General features: G+C 45.4%; 1 protein-coding gene across 1 annotated transcript in view; it reads left to right on the forward strand.

Moving 5' to 3' along the window:
- Nucleotides 1-23,298, forward strand: part of SLC12A8 (solute carrier family 12 member 8) — a gene marked incomplete at its 3' end in the record, with an annotated part of 128,808 nt that overhangs the window by 4,679 nt on the left and 100,831 nt on the right. The window contains 2 exon segments of the mRNA XM_082655597.1: nt 13,471-13,617; nt 18,348-18,539. Of these exon segments, the coding sequence (XP_082511723.1) occupies nt 13,471-13,617; nt 18,348-18,539 (339 nt within the window).

Here is a 23,298-nt window from a genome sequence, read left to right on the forward strand (position 1 = left end):
CAGATATTAAAACAGAAACCTCTTAATTACGATGGAATAAGGATGCCTCCCACTAATCTGATGTGCTATTTCCCTTCTCTTAGGGTTGGACAGTCTCCAGAAAAAGTTAAAGGGAAGCAGTGTCATGCTGTGGCCCGAGAATGGGTCACCCAAAGCCTCAGATTAGCTAGTGCAACTCATATTCTTTCTTCTTTATCTGGCTGGAGACTTGAGCTCCAGCAGGAGTGGGTCTGTGAGGACCCTCTTCTAGGAAGTCTGTGGGATAGCTTCTGGCTGGCCTGAGCTAGTCACCCTAGAAACAAGCCTGATGCAGACCCAGCTGTGGCATCTGGTCCACGTTTGAGCCAGGGTACCAGCCGCCTCTGACCCTGCACCAGGACTCCGCCCCGCCAGACTCCCTGCCTTACCTTTCCCTTCTCTGTGCTCTCCTTTGCTCGTTCCCTGTCTTCCCCTCCTCAGTTCAGTGGCTTAACCTAGGTTAGCTCAGCGTGGCAAGAGAAAGAAAGAGAGTCTGGTCGAGTTGTGAGGCTGAGTGGCACCAGCAAGAGAGGCAGAAGGAAGCGAACATGTTAAGAGACAGAGGGGGTACAAATTATTGCAGCGAATAACTCTCAAACTCAAAAGAAAAAAGAGATCCTCTGAGATCTTAGAGATCCTCTGGTCCAGGCCCCTTGCTTAGCTTGTCAGAAGAGAAGCCTAGAGATGTTTAATGACTTGCCCAAAGATACATACAAAGAGTGGCAGACCCTGGTGGGAACCAAGCCCATGACCCCCTGACCCCATAATACGGCTCTGGTTGATCTTAATGCAGTCAATCTTTAGGTTATAATTTTGAGCATTGGTCTCAGGCTTCATCGCACAAGCTTTGCTCGTTTTCTGTGCCCTTATTAGCCAGTGTACAGTGATGAACTGACTTATATTTTTGCTATGCGTTTTTCAGGCCCATTTTAGCATCTTTAAAAAGCCAATATGCAAAGCAAGCCTTGGCAGCCACATGCTAGGTAACAGCATATTGCTTTGTTAGACTATAGAGAAATGAATGCATCTGAGGAGAAAAGGGAACCTAGGACAAGACTGTCGTGTTAGCACCTCTTGTACAGATAGGGAAACTGGGGTCCAGGGTGGTTGGGTGGAAGAGAAGGGCTCACATCTGGGATTCCTGGAGCCGTGACCCCTATCACCCTCCCAGCTTCTATAGGGCATGAAGCTTGTAAAGTTTTTAGCGATTCTCTTTAGTAAAAAGGATACAAATACAAAATTAGGTGTAATCTTTGGGAGGGACTTAATGCAAGTGAAGGGTGTTGGAGACTTAAGCTATTAGCTTCACTGTGAAAGACCAGTGGTACCCGGACAGAACCACCTATGTGAGGTGACAGAAGAAAAGAGGCTATGGTGCTGGAACCTGGGAGAGAAGAAAGGGCAGAAACCACTCTCGGGGTTGAGATAAGTCTGCAGCTTGCATGTGGGCTCTGTCGCCCTTTCCTTCTCTTCTCTGTTATCTTCACCCCTTTCCACTTTACAGCCCTGTGTATCACTTAGCCTAGGAGGTCAACCCTGAAAATGACAGTGCTCTGAAAATGCTTCATATATGTAAAAAGTGGAATGGAGACATTTTCTGGATGAAGGTTCCCTAGAAACTAGAATGAAAGTGATTCTTCACTGAAATGAATTAGGTGGGATTGTCTCACTTGTACCCACAGGATCTTCATTTGTAGAGGTGATTGAGTGAGGACACAGAGAGATCAGTGCCATTGGAAGAAGAATTTATTGCTTACATTTCCCAAGAGAAGGAGGAATGCCATGCAGGGCCACAGGGGAAGTGTCAGGTTCTGGTCAGGAGACAAAAGCAGGAATGAAGGGAAAGCCTGGGCCAGAGCCTTTGTTGTACCCTGGGCAAGGCAGGGCAGAGCGAACAGCTTAGGACTGGCTGGTTTGAATAGTTCTGGTGGGCTTTGGCTATAGAGATGGTCTCTAGTTTCCTAGCACCTGGCCTGGGGATGATTTAGGGCAGGAGAAATTCTGGCTCGTTGTGTGAGAATTAGATAAAGGAGGTGGCTTGGGGAATATACTCAGAATTGGTAAGTTTGCATACGAGAGACATGCTCCTCGCCAGCTGTTTCCTATCTATAAGAACTGGTTAGCCCTGGGAAGGTTCGTCTCTTCCCTGATCCATAAGATTGATTGATTGATTGATTGATATTTTTGGCCACGTTGGGTCTTTGTTGCTGCACACAGCCTTTCTCTAGTTGCAGAGAGCGGGGGCTACTCTTCATTGTGGTGCATGGGCTTCTCATTGCGGTGGCTTCTCTTGTTGCGGAGCATGGGCTCTAGGCGCGCAGGCTTCAGTATTTGTGGCACGCTGGCTCAGTAGTTGTGGTGCACGGGCTTAGTTTCTCCACGGCATGTGGGATCTTCCCAGACGAGGGCTCAAACCCATGTACCTTGCATTGTCAGGCGGATTCTTTTTTTTAATTTTTAAAAATTTATTAATTTTATTTATTTATTTTTGGCTGTTTGGGTCTTCGTTGCTGCGCGCAGGCTTTCTCTAGTTGCAGCAAGCAGGGACTACTCTTCGTTGAGGTGCATGGGCTTCTCATTGTGGTGGCTTCTCTTGCTGTGGAGCATGGGCTCTAGGGGCTCGGGCTTCAGTATTTGTGGCACATGGGCTCAGTAGTTGTGGCTCGTGGGCTCTAGAGTGCAGGCTCACTGATTAATTTGAAGCCATGGTAGCCTAGTGACCCTCATTTAGCCAAAAATAGTTATGTCTGGTCCAGGTGATAAATTTGCTCTAAAGTGAATCCCAGTGTTTATAGAACTTAAAACAGAAAGCTGTGACTCATTTTGAGTAGCTTTCCCTTTTTATTTTAGGCAATTATCAGTAGAAAAAAAAAAAAAACAACATATAAACAAACCCCAAAACCAAAAAACAACAACACAAAGCAAAGGCAAATTCTAATTTTTAAAAAAGATACACAAATGTTAGGGACAGACATTAATTTTACCAGAGACTTCTCTATTTTTAAGTAGACTATATTTCCAGTACATTTAAAATGTGATTCAAATCACATCCATCCACTGCATAAAATGAAGTTGAGGTATAAATATATTACTAACTTGAAGTCAGCATTTTATTTTTCAAATACTTCTAATAAAGTGGTAAATTTTTCTTCAAATAAAGATGTTACTATTTTTATTATACACGTACTACATGCATGCAGTAAAAAAAATTTTTTAAACGAGAGAATTATATAAAATTAAAAGCCTTCTTCCTCTGTTCCTTCACCACCGTTCCCCAGAGACAGTCACCAATGGTTTCTGGTTTTCATTTTCCCTAGTGGTTATCATTATAACTTTAAATAATTTATTTATACCTCAATTTCTAGACTAAGTTATCAATTTATTATCAGTTTACTTATTGCTTCCTGATATGAAAAAAGAGGACATTGGCACATTTACTCTTCCTTCCATTTCTCTCATTTCATTTTGAATTTTTTGTTAGTTGGATTATTATTTTTACATTGTCAAGGTTTATAAAATTTATATGTTTTTCTGTAATTGTAATGAGTATTTCCATGTTTGTTATAGTTGGTTATAAAAATTTTACACCTATAAATAGTACTATAAATTTACAATAGTAAGATGTATATGTGTGTGTTTAACTGAATAACCAAATGATGTTATTAGACTCATGGAGAAGAAAACACAAGCATAAGTTGTTAAGGCTTTGCTGCTTCTGAGCTACAGAGTCTTAATGTTTTTCAAGTTCCCTTTAATTCTTCTGGTTCATATGCAGCTACTGCTGTTTCTTATATTCCATGTCACCTTTTTTTGAGTATAATTCTCTTATCTTTTGGGTGACAGGAATTTTTTTCATATATGGAATAGTGGTAGTAAATTACTCTTTCCTTTTCTAACTATAGAAGTATGGAAGGCCAAATTGTTTTCATGTATTTAAAAAACAACATTTTACAACAGATTGGATGCAGAAGTAGATATGGGAATCCAGCTGTATTCTATCAAGCCAGACATTAAAATGATCTGCAAAATGTATAACAAGGCATCTCTTTTCACTGAATATTTTTGTTTGGGAAAGTAGTTATTTTTCATGCAAACATGTTACTTATTTTAACAGATAATGGGTTTATTATTATTATGTTTAAATGATTAATAAGTATTTGAAAATATCTCCCTTTAAGTTTCTAATATGGTGAATACTGATAGTTGTAGCATGCATAAACAAAAGCTCTTTGGGATCCTCAGTAATTTTTAAGAATGTAAAGGGGTCTGGAGATCAAAAAGTTTGAGAATGGCTGCTCTAGAGATTAAATATACATTTAGGGTTTCCCTGGTGGCACAGTGGTTGAGAGTCCGCCTGCTGATGCAGGGAACACGGGTTCGTGCCCTGGTCCGGGAAGATCCCACATGCCGCGGAGCGGCTGGGCCCGTGAGCCATGGCCGTTGAGCCTGCGCATCTGGAGCCTGTGCTCCGCAACGGGAGAGGCCACAACAGTGAGAGGCCCACATACTGCAAAAAAGGGAAAAAGAAAAGAGAGGAAAAAAAAAGAGAAAAATATACATTTAAGAATTTTCAGTTTGTTTAGAGTTAATATTGTACCACTTCAGTGTAAAATGCAGGAACTTGATAATCACATAGGCACGTTTACCAACCCTGCCATCCAGTCTTTTATGCTATATACGTTACTTCCATCTACATGATAAAGCCTCCAAGATAATGTTATGCCCAATGATTGCTGCGGCCTATGTCTTCTCCTAGCATTTGCTGGCTCTGAACTTGGAACTTCTCAGGTGCCTTGGAAGGCAGCTCTTCTCTTGGCTGCCCTGGGCTGCTCTATCACTTGCTTTTTTTTTGCCCCTCCAAGCCCATCTGCAGGAATCTCTCCAAATGTCTGATCTGTAGTAGCACTTGGTTTTTTCCCTTTCTAGTTATAACTATAGTTTCATACTTTCAAAAAAAAACAACACATCTTTTCTGTCATTGTCATGGTAATTTGGTAGGAAAGTGCATATTCTGCTACCTTAAAAGAGGTGTCTAATGTCACTCTCTAAAGCACATTGTATTCATTCATTCATTCATTTAACTAACACATTTAGTAAGTATCTGTTCCATGTTAGGCACTAGAGGTACAAGAGTGAACAAGCTGTTCTTTAAATATGTCTGGGCTTCTTTTAAAAAATAAAAATTGCTTTTACTATTTATTTATTTTTAAACTTTTGAAATTTTGATAACATTTCACACTTGTAGAAAGTCGCAGCAGTACAAACAACCACCATATACTCTTGACTCAGATTTACCAGTTATTAACATTTTGTCCTTTTGCTTTATTATTTGTGTGCTCTCTCTATATATATACATATATTTCTATTCCATATATATAATATATATTTTAATACCTATTATATTCGATTATATATATTTTTTTCCTGAACCATTTGGAACTAATTTGTAGACATCATGTCCCCTTATCCATGAATACTTCATTGTCTGTTTCCTGAGAATAGGACTTTTCTTTTACCTAACCACATTATATTTATCAAGATCAAGACCCTTAGGGAACTCCCTGGTCCAGTGGGTAGGATGCCACACTTTCATGGTCAAGGGCCTGGGTTCAACCCCTTGTCAGGGAACTAAGATCCACAAGCTGCTTGGTGTGGTCAAATAAAATAAAATAAAATAACCATAGTCCATGCCTGGATGGCTGGACTATGGAATACTAAAAAAAAAAAAAAAAAAAAATCAAGACATTTAACATTGATAAATACTATTAGCTAATCCACAGTTTCACAGTCCACTTTTGCCAGTTATCTCACTTATATCCTGTAGCTTTTTCTCCCGGACTGGGAGCCAGTCCAGCATCACGCAGTGCATTTAGTCATCACACCTCTCTAGTCTCATTTAATCTGGAATGGTTCCTTAGCCTTTCTTTGTCTTTCGTGATCTTGACCTTTTTTTGCAAAACACAGGCTAGTTTTTTTTGTAGAATATTTCTGAGTTTGGGACATGAACTCTCATGATTAGATTCAGGTTTTGCATTTTTGGCAGGAACCCATAGAATGATATTGTGTTCTTTTCCAGGAGGGAGGTACAGGGTTTCCACTTGTCTCATTATTGGTAATGTTAACTTTGGTTACTTATTTAAGGTGGTGCCCACTAGGTTAATCCACTCTAAAGTTACTAATTTTCCCTTTGTAACTAATAAATAATTTGTTGGGGATACTTTGAGACTATGGAAATATCCAGTTCCTCATCAGTTTTCTACCCATTAGCTTTAGCAAACATTGATGATTCTTGGCAGACTCAGTTATTACTGTGATGGTTGCAGAATGGTGGTTTTCTAACATCATCATTTCTTCTACATATATTACTTGGTCTTCTATAAAGAAGAATTTTCCCTCCTTCCTCTTACTTTAATTTATTCATTTGCTTATATCTGTATGGACTCAGATTCTTATTTTTTCCATGTGTATTCTATTGCAATTATTATTGATTTTGATGTTCAAATTGTTCCAGATTTGGCCAGTGGGTGCCCCTTCAAGCTGGCTTCTGTGTCCTTATGACACATCCTCATCATTTTTAGGAGCCCTTCCTTACTTTCTGGCACAAAATATTGTAGGCTTATTTTGTACTTTTTCTGCCCCAGCCCTGAATCAGCTATTTCTCCAAAGAGCTCTGGCTCCTTAAAGTGAGAAATGGTATTTAGAGACCAAGATCTGGGTGCTAGGTATGTTCATTGCTACTGGGGTGTCTTGACTTACAGACCCTTTAAGTAGACCGATATATATTTATAGATATAGATATATAGATATGTATAGATACGTCTATCTCTATATATTAAAAACTATAAATTCAAACTGATACCTCTAATTCTAATTTATCACACCAGGGTTCATTCTTCTTTCCTCTTTTCTTAATTTTAACTGCCTTCTCCAACAGTGAGAAACTTGACTCCCAGTCGGTATATTTACTTATTTGCTTAGTCCTGCAATTCATGGAAAGTAGATTTAGGAGTGGTAACTCCTATCCCTGCAAAAAACAAACTTTCTATCTAGAATTTGTATTAGTTTGTAGTTAGTTATTTGTCTTTAGACTGAGAGCAAATAGTCAAAGTACTATGTTCAAAAGTTAACTCTGGGGCTTCCCTGGTGGCGCAGTGGTTGAGAGTCTGCCTGCCGATGCAGGGGACACGGGTTCGTGCCCCAGTCCGGGAAGATCCCGCATGCCGTGGAGCAGCTGGGCCCGTGAGCCATGGCCGCTGAGCCTGCGCGTCCGGAGCCTGTGCTCCGCAATGGGAGAGGCCACAACAGTGAGAGGCCCGCGTACCGCAAAAAAAAAAAAAAAAAAAAAAGTTAACTCTACTCAGTTTTTTCCACTTTCGGTGTGGTTATATTATTCATTAGAATTATAGTTAGGTTAATTTGTTTCTCTTTGCATTCTGTTTTAATTTTTCTCTCTCATCCTGTCGATTTGATTTGATTTTGTTTAATTTTGAGTATATAAAACATTGATGTGATTCCAAACGTCAAAAGTACTTAGTACATAAGAATCCTTAAATGGGTATAGTATTGTCTGATCCACTGAAGCACCTAGAAAAATACATCTATTGCAGTTGATTTTTAGCTGGTTTGCCTGTTACTGGGGGAGGGCATTAGGGTCTGTGTTTCTCCTCCTAATGTTAAACTGAGGTAGACTGTCTAGTGGCAGCCTGAGTCTCGCAGGAGGGCTCTGTCCTTTTGCCAAGGAGGCTGGGAAGGGAAGGGGAAGCTCTTGTTTAGGTGGCCATGGCATCGCTGCTGTGGGAATTTAGATCTGCGGGGTGCTGTCAGGTGCCCAGAGCATTGTGTCTTTGGGTTCTTCATTCTGAGCAGAGAGGTGGCCGCTCTGTGGGGAATGAGCTGCTGTATAGCTCTGAGAGGCAGAGCTCGGGCAGGGGCCCCACCAACATCAACGCTGTCACAGCGTCCGCGGGTCTTGGCACTCCTGGGCCTGTGTGTTGCTTGACCAGGTTGTGCCTTGGGAGATTCCCGGCCTTGGACCGGGATGCACGAGATGGAAGAGCCACAGATCAAGCACCGGGAACTACTGTTACGGAGACACTGGCTTTTGAACCTGTTCTGTGCAGAAGAGATCCGCGCAGCCACGAAGATCTCACGTTTCTAGGAGTGCCTAAATCAGTGCTGACCAAGCGTGCTGCCCAGATTCGAATCCAGGAAAATCAGGCTTTGGCCACGCCATGTGGGTCCTGCGGAGCAGTTCCCATTACCAGCTTCAGTCAGGGTAGCAGAGCGCTCATCGGACACCCATTCTCAAACTCCTAGTACAATACAGAAGGGGCCAGCTGCCCCAGCGCTGGGACTGGGCAGGGGTTGGAGAGAGGCAGATTTCAGGCTGAACTGTAGAGCAAGGATTCACCTGAAACATGAGGACGAGGTACCAGGGCAGATAGAAGATGCACAGTCAGTAAGAACTCTCTTCTTTCCTTCCCTCCCAACTTTCCTGAAGAAATCCTCACCCCCATTTAAAACTGCCTGATGTGCTTCACGCTAACCAAAAAAACTTTCACGATTATCACCTCATCTAAGCTGCGCAGCCCACCTTGAGGCAGGTATGTAGCTACTTGCATCGGATGCAGGTACCACAGGGGGCTGCTGGCCCGTGGAGCCCTGCTGCCCCCCTGCCCAGCTGCAGCTTGTGGTGCCTGTTCAGAGCCAGAGGAAAGGAATGTGGCACCCACTCTGCTCAGTGCGTCACAGTTCAGCAGCAGCTTGGGGTATTCTCTGATGTGCGAGTAATAATTAAATGATTAGCTTTCAGAAAGCAAGCTGCTGGAGCATGTGTGCGTGCTCCAGGTAGACCCAGTCTTTGGGAGGAAGGGGCAGGCTATGTCTTGCTCTGATCCACTCCTGACCCAAGTGGGCAGAAGCAGAGTTTCTTACCAGTCTCCTTTCCTCCAGCTGCCAGGAGAGAGAATACGTGTTTTCTCACATTTCAGATGTGTTCAGTAAGGCCTGGAAGGTGGCCTGTGGGAGGGCGGTGGCTGTTTGAGACAAGAGGCTCCTGGGTGGGAGCTCGCGTCATTGCCTGTAGCAGAGCTTTTCTCTGTCTTACTCAGCTCCACTTGCTGGATGCAGGAAGTCACGTGTTTCCCACTCTGGACACATTTCAGGTGTGATTTCCCTGTCTTTCTAGATGCCCTGCTCGAGTGTGAAGATTCTCATGGGAGAAAGACTTCTACCTCTGAACTAAAACACCCACCAGGTGGCCGTGCTGTCTCCAGTGTGGGGTGCAGTCCTGGGCTTAGAGGGCCTGGCTCCTTGTTCTGGGAGGTTGGGAAGGAAAGCCCTAGCAATGAGCAGCGCACAGGTGCAATCACCCGTGGCCAGACTCCAAGTCTCTGTGCCCTGGAACCTGCCAAGTTGTCCCTGCCAACCTGAGGGTCCTCAGGAAAGAGAGGAACCAGCCCCTTGAGGATGTTTGTGGTCCCCTTTCTGAGGGATTGCTTTGCCCCTCACTTTTCTGTCTCTTCTTTCTTAGTTTCCACCCCTGCTTCCCAGTAGCCTCCATACTGGGCACAGCACACATCCTACGGCCACCTGCCTTTCCCCGCAACCTGTCATGTCTGTCGTGGAATGTTGAATGAGACTCTTGTTATTTTGGAATTGATGACTGGGGCCCAAATCTGAAGACAATGAGGTTCTAAGAGAGTTATCAACAGTTGGTACCAAGCACAAGATAGCCCAGAACTGGCCCAACTATCACCCCCTGTCACCCCAGCTATTCCACCTCCCTCTCCCTGGGCAACAGAAATGACTAGGGAGAGGCACAAAGGGAGAGTCTGTGAGCCACGGCCTTTGTGGGAGGGCACATATGAGACAAGATGAGCTTCCTTACCCTCCCATAAAGGAGGGGGTTTGGCATGCGGTCCCTGAGTGGGGGGGAGAAGCTGGTATTCTGTCCTCCTATTGGATGTCTGCTTATGCTGCAGACGTGGCTCTGCCTGCAGCCTCTCTGCGCAAGAGCTGAAGGGGATCGGAGAGAGCTGGCAGGACAGACAGACAGCAGGGTTGGGGAGTAGCCAGTTGTGATACTGTGATTTATAATAAATAGATATTTGGCACAGAGCTCCTAAAACCCTTGGAATTTCCTAAGTGATAAAAGTGATAAGGTGTCTTGATATTCATAGCAAATGCCTTCAGACACCACTGGGTTTATATTAGCGAGGTGACTTTTAGAATCACCTAGGATGGAGGCTGGTTACAGAGGAACCAGCCATGTGATCGGAGGGTTGGAACTTTCAGGGTAGGGGAAAGGAGCTGGAGGTTAAATCAGTCACCAATGACCAGTGATTTAATCAGTCATGCCTATGTAATGAAGCCGCCAGAAAAACCCAATAAAGAGGGTTTGGAGAGCTTCTGGGTTGGTGACCACGTGGAGATGGTGGGAGAGTGCTGCGCTGGGAGAGGGCATGGACCTCAAACCTTTCCCTAAACCCCCTCATCTAGTGGCTTCTGAGTCATATCCTTTCATAATAAGCTGGTAATCTAGTAAGTAAAATGTTTGTCTGAGTTCTGTGAGCCGCTCTAGCAAATTAACTGAACCCAAGACGGGGGTGGTGGGAACCTCTGATCAGTAGCCCGTAGGTCAGAAGCAGAGTGACAACGTGGACTTGGGATTGGCATCTGAGGGGCAGTCTGGTAGGACTGAGCCCTTGACTGTGGGATGGCACTGTCTCTGGGCGGGCAGTGTCGGAGTTGTCTTGAACTATGGGACACCCACTGGTGTCAGAGAATTGCTTGGTGTAGGAGAAACCGCCCCCCACTGGCACTGGTGTCAGAATTGAGCCGGCCCGATGGTAGTTACTATGCAAGGGAGCTGGTTTGAGCTGCCTGTCAGGCCGGTACTCTCCACAAGACCAACCCTGGGGCAGTGCAGAAGGCTGAAGGCGTCCTGAAAGTGGGGAGGCTGGAGGGTGTGGTGGGCCAGGGAGAGGTGACAAGCATGGGCCCCGGGGTTGGCGTTCTGTATTGATGTTGGTGGCAGCATGTCTGCGGTGGGGGGGGGGGGGCTGGGAATTGTCCCTTGGGGTCTCCCGAGTACCTATTTGTCATTTTATTCTAGGGTTCTCCATCTCATCCTGGCTCCCCTTTTTGGTGCTTTTGTTTCTTCTGCCTTTTCTCTCATTGGCTTATGTCTCTCTCTCTTTCTCTCAAAACATCAGGGCCCCAACCTTGGGTCAAACTTAGGTGTTTCTTGCCAGTATCAGATGAGCAGGGTTTGGGGAGACTTAGTTGTGTTCTTGTGTCACTTGGTAAGAAAAGGTATGTGCACTCCTCTAAATGTCCTGAAATAAACTGTCATGACTTGGGCACCAAACCCATTTCAAACCCTGTATACCTTCACTTACACCTTTATTCTCAGGGTAAAGAGTCTCCTAAAGTTTCGACCTCATTCATCTGTGACGCACCTTTAAGGCTGATTCAGTCCAGTGAGATCCAGGGAGTGAAAAGCTTTTCATACCCCCATTAGGTAAATAAACAAATAAACAAAGCAGGTTTTACAGGGGAATTATGAAGGCTGTGATGACAGAGGAATACAGTTTCTAAAATCACAACAGGAATTTTAAGGGTAAAGCAGAGGTACTCACAATTAAGCGAAATCCAGGATGTTAGAAATTGCACCTGAAACATGGACATTTAGGAGAGAAAAGGGCCTGTGACCTGCGGTGCAGGTTTTACAGTCTGGGTTGGGGAATTCAAACCCCAACTGTGGACCTAGGCTGGTTGTGTCTCTTCTCCAGGGCTTGCTTTCCTCGGCTGGCTGTAGACAGGGGCCCTCTCCCTGCCTCGCTCCCGGGGTGACCTGAGCACCAAAGTGGGGAATTGATGTGGAAGCTGAAAGCACTCCCTAAATTATTACTCTTTGTTGCTGATAGTTGCTATTGTTATGACTGTTTCTAATAAATAGTAGCCCTGTAACAAGCCATGGTAGGAAGCGAACACAAGTAGAGACGGGAAGTTGGGCCAGGTCCTGAGTTTTGAGATTAGGATCCTAGAAAACAATCTTACTTACCACAAAGTCCCTTGGTACCATTTGTTCAAAGATAAGCATAGGTTGGCAGGGTCTTTGCTCTTAGCCAAGATCACTGTTCTCATGTTTATTGACTTTCAGGAGATTCCTCATTAGTGGTTTGCAAAAGACAGATGCACAGAGATATACAGAGATGAAAGGTGTTTCAGCTGGTGTCAGGAGCCCCCCGGCCCATCTGTCCTGCGTGGCTTCGCTGATGGCCCTGGTGATGTCTTGAGGCCCTTTTTTCACCTGTAGGTGTACGATACAAGGGGGGAAGCTGGGATCCTCTCCTTTCGTTTTGACTGAGCATAGTTGACCTTTGGCCTTGGTCCTAGATCATGAGCGCACCCATTGTTCTCAGCTGTTCAGGGCCTCTGCCCCTGACTCTGGACCTTAGATGTCCCCTGTCCCTTGACTTCTCTGCCATCTCCCTGAGGTTATAGATCACATACGCGCACCAGTTAGACTTAGTGCACACGGTGGGTCTTAGTTGGGTGCCTCCCTTCCCCACCCCCAGGTGAGAATCACTTCATCACTGCTGCAGTAGTTTGAGGCCATTGGAAGAGTCCAGTGATGTCTGAATTTAGGTTAATTACTAAACCTGTGCAGGAGCAGTTCATCGTATGAGTGGCTACTGATGTTGTTTAAGATCGTTTTAGTATTTCCATAAGGTTTAGTCTTTTTAGTGAAGAGTTTCTGTATGAGTGTACTGTAAGTGCCTTTGTTATTTTTGAATTGGAAAAATGAGGAAAGCATCTGTTTCACCACTTGTTAGCCTGTGATTCTAGACGACTGCCAGATGATGCCTTGGGACCCTGGGGTATGGGATGGAAGGGCACTTAGGGATCACCGTACCAGCCAGGGTTCAGTCAAGAACACAGAAACTGCCCTAGATGTTTTCAACAGAGGGAATTTAATACATAGAGTTCATTACAGAAGTGTTAGAAGAGCCAGAGGAGAAAAAGGTAAGTAAAGGGAGGTTCCCCAAAGATTAGTAACTGCTGGAAGCTGCTCTTCCCACCAGGAAGGGAGAGACTGAAAGGGAGGATGGTGTCACCCAGAGCTCCTGACCGATGTCAGAGCTGGAGCCCAGCATCCCGCGCTCACCCGCATCCCAGTGGCTGGAACTCAGTCACGTGGCCACACCGCCTGTAAAGAGACTGGGAAATGCAGTCTCCCGAGTGGCCGGAAGGAAAGGGAACCGAGTTTGCTGAACAGCTTGTCTGCGCTGCAAAGGCGCAGGAATTGCTATGCGCACAGGCCTGCAGGGCATGGCCCAACAGGAGAGCTTTAAAGCTGAGTTCTCCCAGCCCCCACCTCCGTTCCCTCCCCGCTCCAGCCCTCCCCACTGCTGCTGAGCTGACTCCTGTGTGCCCTGTTTTCAGGAGGCTCTGGCCCAGCCCCAGCCCTGGTGGAAGATCCAGCTGTTCATATGGGAACCAGTGCTGTTCGGGACCTGGGATGGTGTGTTCACGTCCTGCATGATCAACATTTTTGGGGTTGTCCTTTTCTTGAGGACTGGCTGGCTGGTGGTGAGTGATGAGCTGGTGGCCCTGGAGCCTCCTGTGGGCCTGGGGCATTTAAAGCTCTGTCACCCTTGGGTATTCCACAGTGTAGTCAACAGATTCCTGAAGCATTGATGCTCCGGAAGCACAGAACAAGATCCAGTACATGGAGTAGCTAGTATTGCTTTTTAAATGAGAATCCTGAGAACCTGGGCCTCAGACAGAGGTTCCTGTGGAAGCCTCACCATGGATTTACCTACAGGAATATGAGCACGGAAGTCAGGGCACATTGTGGGTGGGACTAGAGGTGGGTCAGAGAGAGCAGGCTGATGGCAAGTTTGCCTCCAGTTTGTGACCGTCTCCAGCTTTCCCGGTGTTCTTTAACTCGTCTGATGCCCTGCCTGGAGAGGGAGAGGGGGAGGGGGAGGGGAGGGGAGGGGGAGGGGGAGAGGGAGGGGGAGGGGAGGGGGAGGGAGAAGAAATTGTAAAAACCTACGGTTCTCCTCCGTGCCTTTCTCCTTACTTTCACACGGAACACTTCACTTGACACTGCTGGTCACCAGATTTCTCCCCACATCAAGCAATTCTGTGGCACCAGCTGAGTATCCTACAATGTAACTCAATTCTGACACTACCTGGAGAGAGCATCAGATCCCACAGGTTAAGGGCTCCGTCCCACAAAGCTGCCCCCACCCACTTCAGCTGCCAATCACAAGTCCAGGTTGTCACCTATGCTTCTGACCGAGGCTGTGCATCCGGGGTTCCCACGACCCCCCCATTCCCATGACCCCCTCATTCCCATGACCCACGCCCCCCCAGATTCCATTAATTTGCTAGAGCAGCAGGGAAACACTTATTTATGTTTATTAGCTTATTAAAGGATTATGATCAAGACAGATGAAGAGATACCTAGGGCAAGGTCTGCAAAGGTCCCAAGAGCAGGAACTTCTGTCCCCGTGGAGTTGGGGTACATCACTCTCCTGGTATGTGGCTATGTTCACCCACCTGGAGGCTTTCCAACCCCATTCTTTGGGGATTTTTATAGCAGCTTCATCACACATGATCAATTATTAACTCAATTTCTAGCCCCTCTCCCCTCTCTAGAGAAGTGTGTATATGTGTGTTGGGGGTGGTGCTGGTGAAAACTCCAAGCTTCTAATCGCGGCTTGGTCTTTCTGGTGACCAGCCCCCATCCAGCAGCCCACTGACAGCGACCTCATTAGAACAAAAAATGCTCCTTGTGGTTTTAATCGCTTAGGAATTTACAAGGGTTTTAGGAGCCCCGTGTCAGGGATGGGGTCAAAGACAAATGTTAGAACAAGAGATGCTTCTAGTGCTCTTGTCACTTAAGAAATGACAAGGTTTCAGGAGCTCTGTGCCAGGAACCAGGTGCAGAGACCAAGTTGACCCTTGAACAACATGGGTTTGAACTGCACGGTCCACTTATGCTCAGGTTTTTTTCAATAAATAATACAGTACTGCACGGTCCACGGTTGGTTGAATCCGTGGAAGGGAAACTGCAGGTAGGAAGAGCTGACAGTGGGACTTGAGCATCCGCAGATTTTGGTATCCAAGACCAGTCCCGGAATTAATCCCCCTGTGGATACCTAGGGACGGCTGTATATATTTTCTATCATCTCATGGAGGCAGAGAGAGAGAGGGGTATGTGTTTATGGTAAGAAATTGGCTCTATGATTTTGGGGGCTGGCAAGTCCCGAATCTGTAGGATAAGTGAGATGCAGGTAGGAATAGATGTTGCAGTTTTTTGAGTCCAAAACCTAGAAACTCAGAACTACTGTGTTGCAGTCTGGAGACCAAATTCCTTCTTCTTCGGGAAGCCTCAGTCTTTGCTTTTAAGGCCTTCAACTGATTGCATGAGAACCACCCACATTATGGAGGATAATTTCCTTTACTTAAAGTCAGCTGATTGTGGGACTTCCCTGGCGGTCCAGCGGTTAAGACTCCGCGCTTCCAATGCAGGGGCCGCGGGTTCCATCCCTGGTCGGGGAACTAAGATCCCCCATGCCATGTGGCGTGGCCAAAAGATAAAAAAAAAAAAGTCAGCTGATTGTACATGTTAATCCCATCTTAAAAATACATTTACAGCAACTTCTAGACTAGTATTTGACTAAACAACTGGTCACCATAATCTAGCCAAGTTGGCACATAAAGTTAACCATCACATCTGCAAATTCTAGGGGATGAAGCTTCACTGTTGTGGGGTGTATGGGGTTCTTAGTCCTCTTAGGAGGCCTGGTTGAGGCCACACCTTCCTCAGCTCTTGCTCTACTCCGTACCCAGGCCCTTAGCTCAGGGTTCAGCCTTAGCCATAGCCAGGATGGGTCTGAAAGTTTTCTTTATTAATGTGTGGAAAGCTTAGAGCAAGGTTAGCAACCTCTCTGGTGTGGGTGTCTCTCATACTCCTCCCAAACTTACAGGGGCCCCCACTTCCAAAAACACAAATCCTCCAGCTCAGATGCCATTCTCAGGCTTCTGGGATCAACCTCCGATTTTTCCCCTTCCCGGACGCCACCCCACTGCCCAGCGCCTCTCCAGCCTGTGTCCAGGGGAGGCCCAGCAACCTGACTGCTGTGGCAGAGGAAGGCCTGGCACCGACAGCCTGGGCCCCTGGGCTCTGCCTCACGCAGGGGCTGCTTATGGAACGGTGGAAGGAGAGAGGGGTAAGCTCTCTCTATTTCTATTCTTAAATCTTAGGGCCTCCTCTTAACCCTCTCGCTGGGTGACTTTTTTGAGAAATGGCTATCCAGAAGTGTCAGTCCCATCCCCAAAGTGAAGTACAAGTTGTGTTAATTATTTATTGCTGCACAACAAATTATCCCAACACTTAGCGGCTTAAAGCAACAAATATGTGTTGTCTTGTCGTTACTGTGGTTCAGGGATCCAGGAGCAACTTAGCTGGGTGCCTCTGGCTCAGGGTTTCTCATGGGGTTGCAGCCAAGCTGTCAGTCAGGGCTGCACTCTCATTGGAAGGCTCCACTGGCAGAGGGTCTGTTTCCAGGATCACTTGTGAGGTTGTTGTCAGGCTTTGTCACGTGGGCCTCTTCATAGGGTTGCCTCAGTAACTGCAGCTGGCTTCCCCCAGGGCCAGCAACCTAAGAGAGAGAGAGGGAGCAAGTGCCCAAGATGAAAGCCATGGTCTTCTCATACGCTCATCTCAAAAGTGACATCCCATCACTTCTGCGGGGTTCTGCTCATTAAAAGTGAGTCACTCCATCCAGCCCCCGCTCAAGGGGAGCAGATTACACAAGGGCACGAATGCCAGGAGGTGGGGACCACTGGGACCATCTTTGAGGCTGCTATCACACAAATACATCCTTTTGTCCTAAAATGATCTATCCTTTTCAATTCTGACATTAGTTTTACCTGAAAAATCATATTTGAACATGGAAAGAAAGGTAAATGTGAAATGCCAAAAATAAGGTAGAGCTTCTAGAGGATAGCATAAAATTAAAATAAGTAGAGGTCATGCCCAAGTCATTTTTAAATAGAAAATATTAATTCTAAAGAATAATTTGGCAGCATATTTATAATTTGGAAAACGTTAAAGTGGCAATTTTGGTATGAAAACTTAAAGACTGGTACAGACTTTTAAAAATTATCCCATGTAGACAATTTAAAAGCACGAACAAAGGAAGGAAATAGTAATTATATAAGTTCATTAAAAATATAAAAACAGCAAAATAAGTAACTGAATAAAGCATAACTGAATATAACCTAATTCTTTAGGTACCATGTAGTCTACCGTGGCGAACTTTAGATCCAGTTTTTCCCCTTCTCTATCAACAGAATCATAATTTTGCTTGGTATGGCGTTACTCTCAACTGAAAATCCAACAGATTAACAAATACAATAATCCCACTTCATTCTCCAACCTCCATCTAAATATCAATAGATGTCAAAATAGAAATAAAATATTTACCTCTTTTTCTCCCCCCTCCCCATGCTTCTCTACTCATTTATAAAAGGTTTTTCATATAAATAAACCAATTTTTCAATGCAGTGAACTTCTAAACGTTCAAATAACTTGCAGGTGATAAGCATTTTTAAATGTCAGAAGTGCGAGAAGAGAGTAGATGCAGTATGGGCGGCAAGAGTGCTGTGCACACAAATGAAAGAGAAATGGAGAAAGCAAGGGAAAAAACCCCAAACCTAATCCTGCTCTCTTGGCAGCCCAGAGGTAAAGACGGGCTTTGGAACAAGACTCAGTGTGATAAGTGCTGTGATAAGCACTGAGTCCTGGGTACTACTGGAGCCAGAGGAAGGCTCCCAGGGACGGCTTCCTGCAGGAGGAAACTCTAACCCCTGTCTTGAGGGATGCGTTGGAGTGAACCTGCCAAGGAAGAGGAACGGGCAGAAAGGCGTTCCAGGCAGGGGATCCGCATGGGTGGGTGTGGGGGGGGGGGGCAAGGGGGCACGTGACTTCGCGCTGGGGCGCCACGTGCGTCTGGGGGAGGGCTGTCGGCAGAGGGATGAGGGGGCCTGGGGAGGTGGAGAGGGGAGAGACCAGGAGGGGCTTCAAGAGGGTATGGCATGGCTTCGACTTGACATTGTCGGCGCTGGGAAGTCTCTTAAGAGTTTGCTGCAGCGACACTACATTCATCTGGAATCCCTTCCAGGCCTTACTCCTGTGGCCCTTTGTCCTTTTCCAGCGGGCCCACCCCCGGGGGCGTGGGAGCGGTGGGCAGTGCTCCCTCCGTGCCCTAACCCTGACCTGGCTCCTTGCTCTTCCGCCGCAGGGAAACACGGGAGTGCTCGTGGGTGTGTTTCTGGTGTCCTTCGTCGCCCTGGTGGCCCTGGTCACAGTGCTGTCCGGCATTGGGGTTGGGGAGCGCTGCAACGTGGGCACCGGCGGCGTCTACTCCATGATCGCGGCGGTCCTCGGCGGGCAGACCGGAGGCGCCATCGGGCTGCTGTACGTGCTTGGACAGGTGAGGCCACTGGCCAATGGAATCGCTTACCTTGCCTTGCTTTCTGCCACCTTCTTCTCATCCACGTTCCCCTCTGACCTGGTGACAGGCAAGTGGGCAGTTGCGGGGAGCTCATAGTGGAAACAAGCTCATAGTCCAGGGCCCTGACCCTTAGTCCAGGGCTCCGTCCTTTCCACCCCCTTTGCCTCTGGAGTCCTGCTTCCACCGGGGAGCTGGGTCTGGGCTGGGACCATCCTTACAGACTGTTCTAGGGAGGGGAGTGCACAGCAGTGGCCGGAGCCGGGGTGGCAGCTGGGTGGCCCAGTCCCGGGGGCACTTTTACACTGAAAAGGGGACATTTTGCCTGTGCCAAGGACTTCCTTAGAAGCAGGCTGGTCTCAAATGAACCGGAGCTCTAGGCGCATTGATAGCTTGATGGCCTGAACAGGGAGGCTGAAAGCCCCTGTGTGGATGCTGTGTCTGAGAAGGAGAATACTAATGTGGACGGAGGCCCTCGGAAAACCACTGAGTAGGGAGAAGTACTGAAGCGTGTTTAGCTAAAACACAGGGACGGTGACCTAATGCTGAGGAAGCAAATGCGGACCTTAAGAAGCAGCTCTTTGTAAGCACTTCTTGGACTGAAAAAGGCTTTAATGATGGTGCAAAGGGTGGTGGGTGGCTGAAAAAACAGTTAAAAGAATCTGTCTGAGTAAGAGTACAAGAGTCTCCTCAAAGAAAGTGTCGGTCTGTTTCTTTTATTTTTAAAGCAGCAGGGGCAGGGTATTGTAGCAAAAATACATCTGATTCTCCAACAGCACAAAGCTGTGTGTGTGTGTATGTGTGTGTGTGTGTGTAGGGGAGATGTGTGGAAGGCAGACACATGGTCAGTGCACTCTTAAAAACCACTTGCCTTTATGGAGAAAGATCTTTAAGCATGGGAGTTTGGAAGTGAGTAATAAACTGTCAGTTTACTTTATTACCCTGGGGATTTGTATATCGATTTTTTTTTTTTTTTTTTTTTACTTCTCTGCTATTTTATAGCCAAGCAGGCTGCAAGATGGACAAACAGCAGTCCTCACTTTCCCTGCTCTCTGGGTAGACAAAAAGCTCCACTCTTGAAGCAGATACCACAGACAGGGGACCAGCGCTGAGGTTTGGGCCTCCCCACCTCCCAGAGAGAGGAAGCCTCCTGTATGTGAGGTGACTTGGAGGAAAGATGCTCACAAAGAAAGACACAAGCTACCAAAACTCAAGAAGAAACAGAAAATCAGAATGCGCCTACATAAGTAAAGAGATTGAATTAGTAATCAAAAAACTTCTTACTAAGAAAAGCCAGAAACATTGGTGCCCCTCTGGTCAGGGTCCTCTCCATGCCTCTGCTGCTTCTGCAGCTGAGCTGGGTGGGCTTCCTAATCAGGGTGTGGCTGCTAATCCTTTTTATATGTTGCTAGATTCAGTTGGCTAGTATTTTGTTGAGGATTTTTGCCTATATATTATGAGGGATGTTGGTCTGTAGCTTTCTCGTGATATCTTTGTCTAGTTTTGGTGTCATGTTCATGCTGGCCTCACAGAATGAGTTGGGAGGTGTTCCCTCCTCTTCTATTTTTGGGAAGAGTTTGTGAAGGATTGGTGTTAATTCTTCTTTAAACGTTTGGTAGAGTTTGGTGGTGAAACCATATGGTCCTGGGCTTTTCTTTGCAGGAAGTCTTTTGATTACTAATTCAGTCTCTTTACTTATATAGGCGTATTCCGATTTTCTGTTTCTTCTTGAGTTTTGGTAGGTTGTGTCTTTGTAGCAATTTGTCCATTTTATCTGGGTTATCTAAGGTTTTGGCATATAATCATTCATAGATTCCCTTATAATCTTTTTTTTTGTTTTTGTAAGATTGGTAGCAATGGCCTCCCTTTCATTCCTGATTTTAATCATTTGAGTCTTCTCTCTTTTTTTCTTACTCAATCTAGTTAAAGGTTTGTCTGCAAAGAAGCAATTTTTGGTTTTGTTGCTTTTCTCTATTCTTTTTCTGACCTCTATTTCATTTATTTCTTCTCCAATCTCTATTATTTCCTTCCTTCTGCTTGCTGTGGGTTTAGTTCACTCTTCTTTTTCCAGTTCCTTAAGGTGGAAGGTTATGTCATTGATTTGAGATCTTTTTCTTCCAGGATGTGGTTGGGTTTTCTGAGGGTCCTTATTCCTGTTTCTTATTACCCCTAATTCCCTTATCCCAGGGCATGCATGCACTCATGTGTCTTTAGTAATTGCCCGAGGAGATGGCCTGTTGTGCCCCGGAGCAGGGTCAGCAAACTTCTTCTATAGAGGGCTAGATAGTAAATGTTTTAGTTTTTTGTGAGGGTGTCATAGGTCTCTGTCACAGTGACTCAACTCTGCTGTGTAAGTGTGAAAGCAGCCATAGACAGTTTGAAGCGGGCATGGCTGTGTGCCAGTCAAACTTATGCCCAAAGCAGGCGGCAGCAGGATTTGGTCAGAGGGCCAAAGTTTGCTGGCCCTTGCCCCAGAGCATCAACGTTTAGGAGATACAGACGCTTAAAATAATGATTTTTTTTTTTCCTTTCCACGGTATGCGGGCCTTTCACCGCTGTGGCCTCTCCCGTTGCGGAGCACAGGCTCCGGACGTGCAGGCCCAGCGGCCATGGCTCACGGGCCCAGCCGCTCCGCGGCACGTGGGATCCTCCCAGACCGGGGCACGAATCCGTGTCCCCTGCATCGGCAGGCGGACTCTCAACCACTGCACCACCAGGGAAACCCTAAAATAATGATTTTTAAAGCTTACAAAATCTTTCCATTTCCTTGCATCCTCCCAAACCCTTCCCCATTCATCTCTCTGAGACGTTGGTGTGGGGCCTGTAGTGTGGGGTCAGACCCCTGGGCCAGTGGAGGAGGCGATGAACTGGGGTCTCTCCGCACTCCCTGCCCCACTCACCTGAGCACTTCTCTAGGGCTGCTTACCCTGGACACCAGAATATCCAGCTTCAGCTTGCACTGTCCTGTCTAAAAGCATTTATTCATGGCTTACCTGCTCTTCGCTAGACTCTGTAAAAACAGTGGAGGACTGGAAAACTTTCAGGGACCTGGGGTTTGCATTGTGGGAGGGAACACATATGTAGGACATACAGCCAACCAATTCAAACTTTAAACTAGGGATTTCGTGTGAGAAGGGAAGGGGTGTGGAGGGACAACTCTGGCTTTCTAGGTAGGTACCCAAAGATGGAAAGAAAATTGCCTATGATTGTGAAAATGCAATTTTTTAAAAACAGAGGCCCTGGAAGGGAGGCGTTACACCCTGAAAATATAGCGGGTGACACCCCCTGCTTCCTGTGGCAGAGGGTTAGAAGTTCTCTGTAGAGGACGAAAGAGAAAAACGAATGCCTGTGATTATAAACTTTAAGAGCAGATAAAACATTTTTTTTAATATAATAAATTCTGGAGAGGTTTATGCATTAAACAAATCGAAAGGGATGTTTTCCAATGAAGAGGAGCTTCATGGTTGGAAGGGAGACCATGTCTGGGGTGGTTGGATTGCTCTGGGGAAGGGCTGGCAGCCGCTGTTGTCCACACCTCTCCCGAGGGCAGGCCGGAGCCCGGGCCAGGCCCAAGCTCACTGGCTGAGAGCCAGCTGTTGGGGAGCCTTGCATCCTAGATGCACTGTGCTCTGTGTGCCCAGATACAGTTTTTGCATAAACAGAATAATACTCTCAATATGTTTGTTTTTATTTTCCTTTATAAAATTGCTTTACAATTACAAAATGATGTTCATTGTAGCCAGTTAGCATATCAGAGATAATTTAAAGAAAACGTAGTTTCCCTCCCCTCCTGCACTAACCAGTGTGAACACCTAGCATCCTCTTCAGCACCTTTCCCTGTGCTCATCTACATGAATTTATGGATTTTTGAAGTGCTTGCTTGTTTTTAAAAAAATGGGGACAAATTTCATACTCTATTCCATGACTTTTATTTATCACTGAACAGTAAGTCATAGACATTCTTCTAGGTCAATGCTTTGAATCCATGCTTTTAAAGTAGTTGCTTAGTATTGTATAATATGGATGTACGTTAATTCGTGACACATTCTTTCTCTATTCATTGTTTTACTCTCTTATGTAAGAGTAGTTTTATTCCTTTTCTCATTTCTAAAAGTCTGTAATTTTGCTCTTTCTCTTTTCCTCTTAATCAGGTTGCCAGGTGTTTATGTATTTTATTGATCTCAAAAAAAAATCAGCTTTTGTTCTTTATATCCTTTCATATTTTTCTTTCATTTCATTAATTTCATATATCCTTTTATTAAATACTTCTTCCTACTGTCTTTTTATTTATAATGATTTTTAAAGTCACTTAAGTTAATACTTCGTTCATGTATTTTTCTGCATTTTAAAACTAATATAAACATTTAGAATTATACTTTTTTCCCCTTCTGAATGCAAGATTAATGTGCTTCCCAAGTTTTAGAATCAATCCTTTTTATTACTTTCTAGATAATTTGAAATTTTAAAAATTTCTCCATATTTTGCCAATGTGGCTCAAATTTATTTCTGTTGTATTTTCCCCCTTGTTGATTTGGAAGTTCTGTTGATACTATGCTTTTCATTCTGTGGGTAGTTATTATCTACTTTTAGAAGCTATAATTATACTTTTTCTATACTTCCCAAACAAAAACATTACTTGTTAGCTCCTCCACATACCAAATATAAAATCTCTATGATACTTTTACTTACCTACATTCCATAATTACCCTTACCTCTTACCCCCAAATCCTTAGATTTTGAA

The sequence above is a fragment of the Grampus griseus genome (assembly GCF_964374135.1).
Source record: "Grampus griseus genome assembly, chromosome: 5".
NCBI lineage: Eukaryota > Metazoa > Chordata > Mammalia > Artiodactyla > Delphinidae > Grampus > Grampus griseus.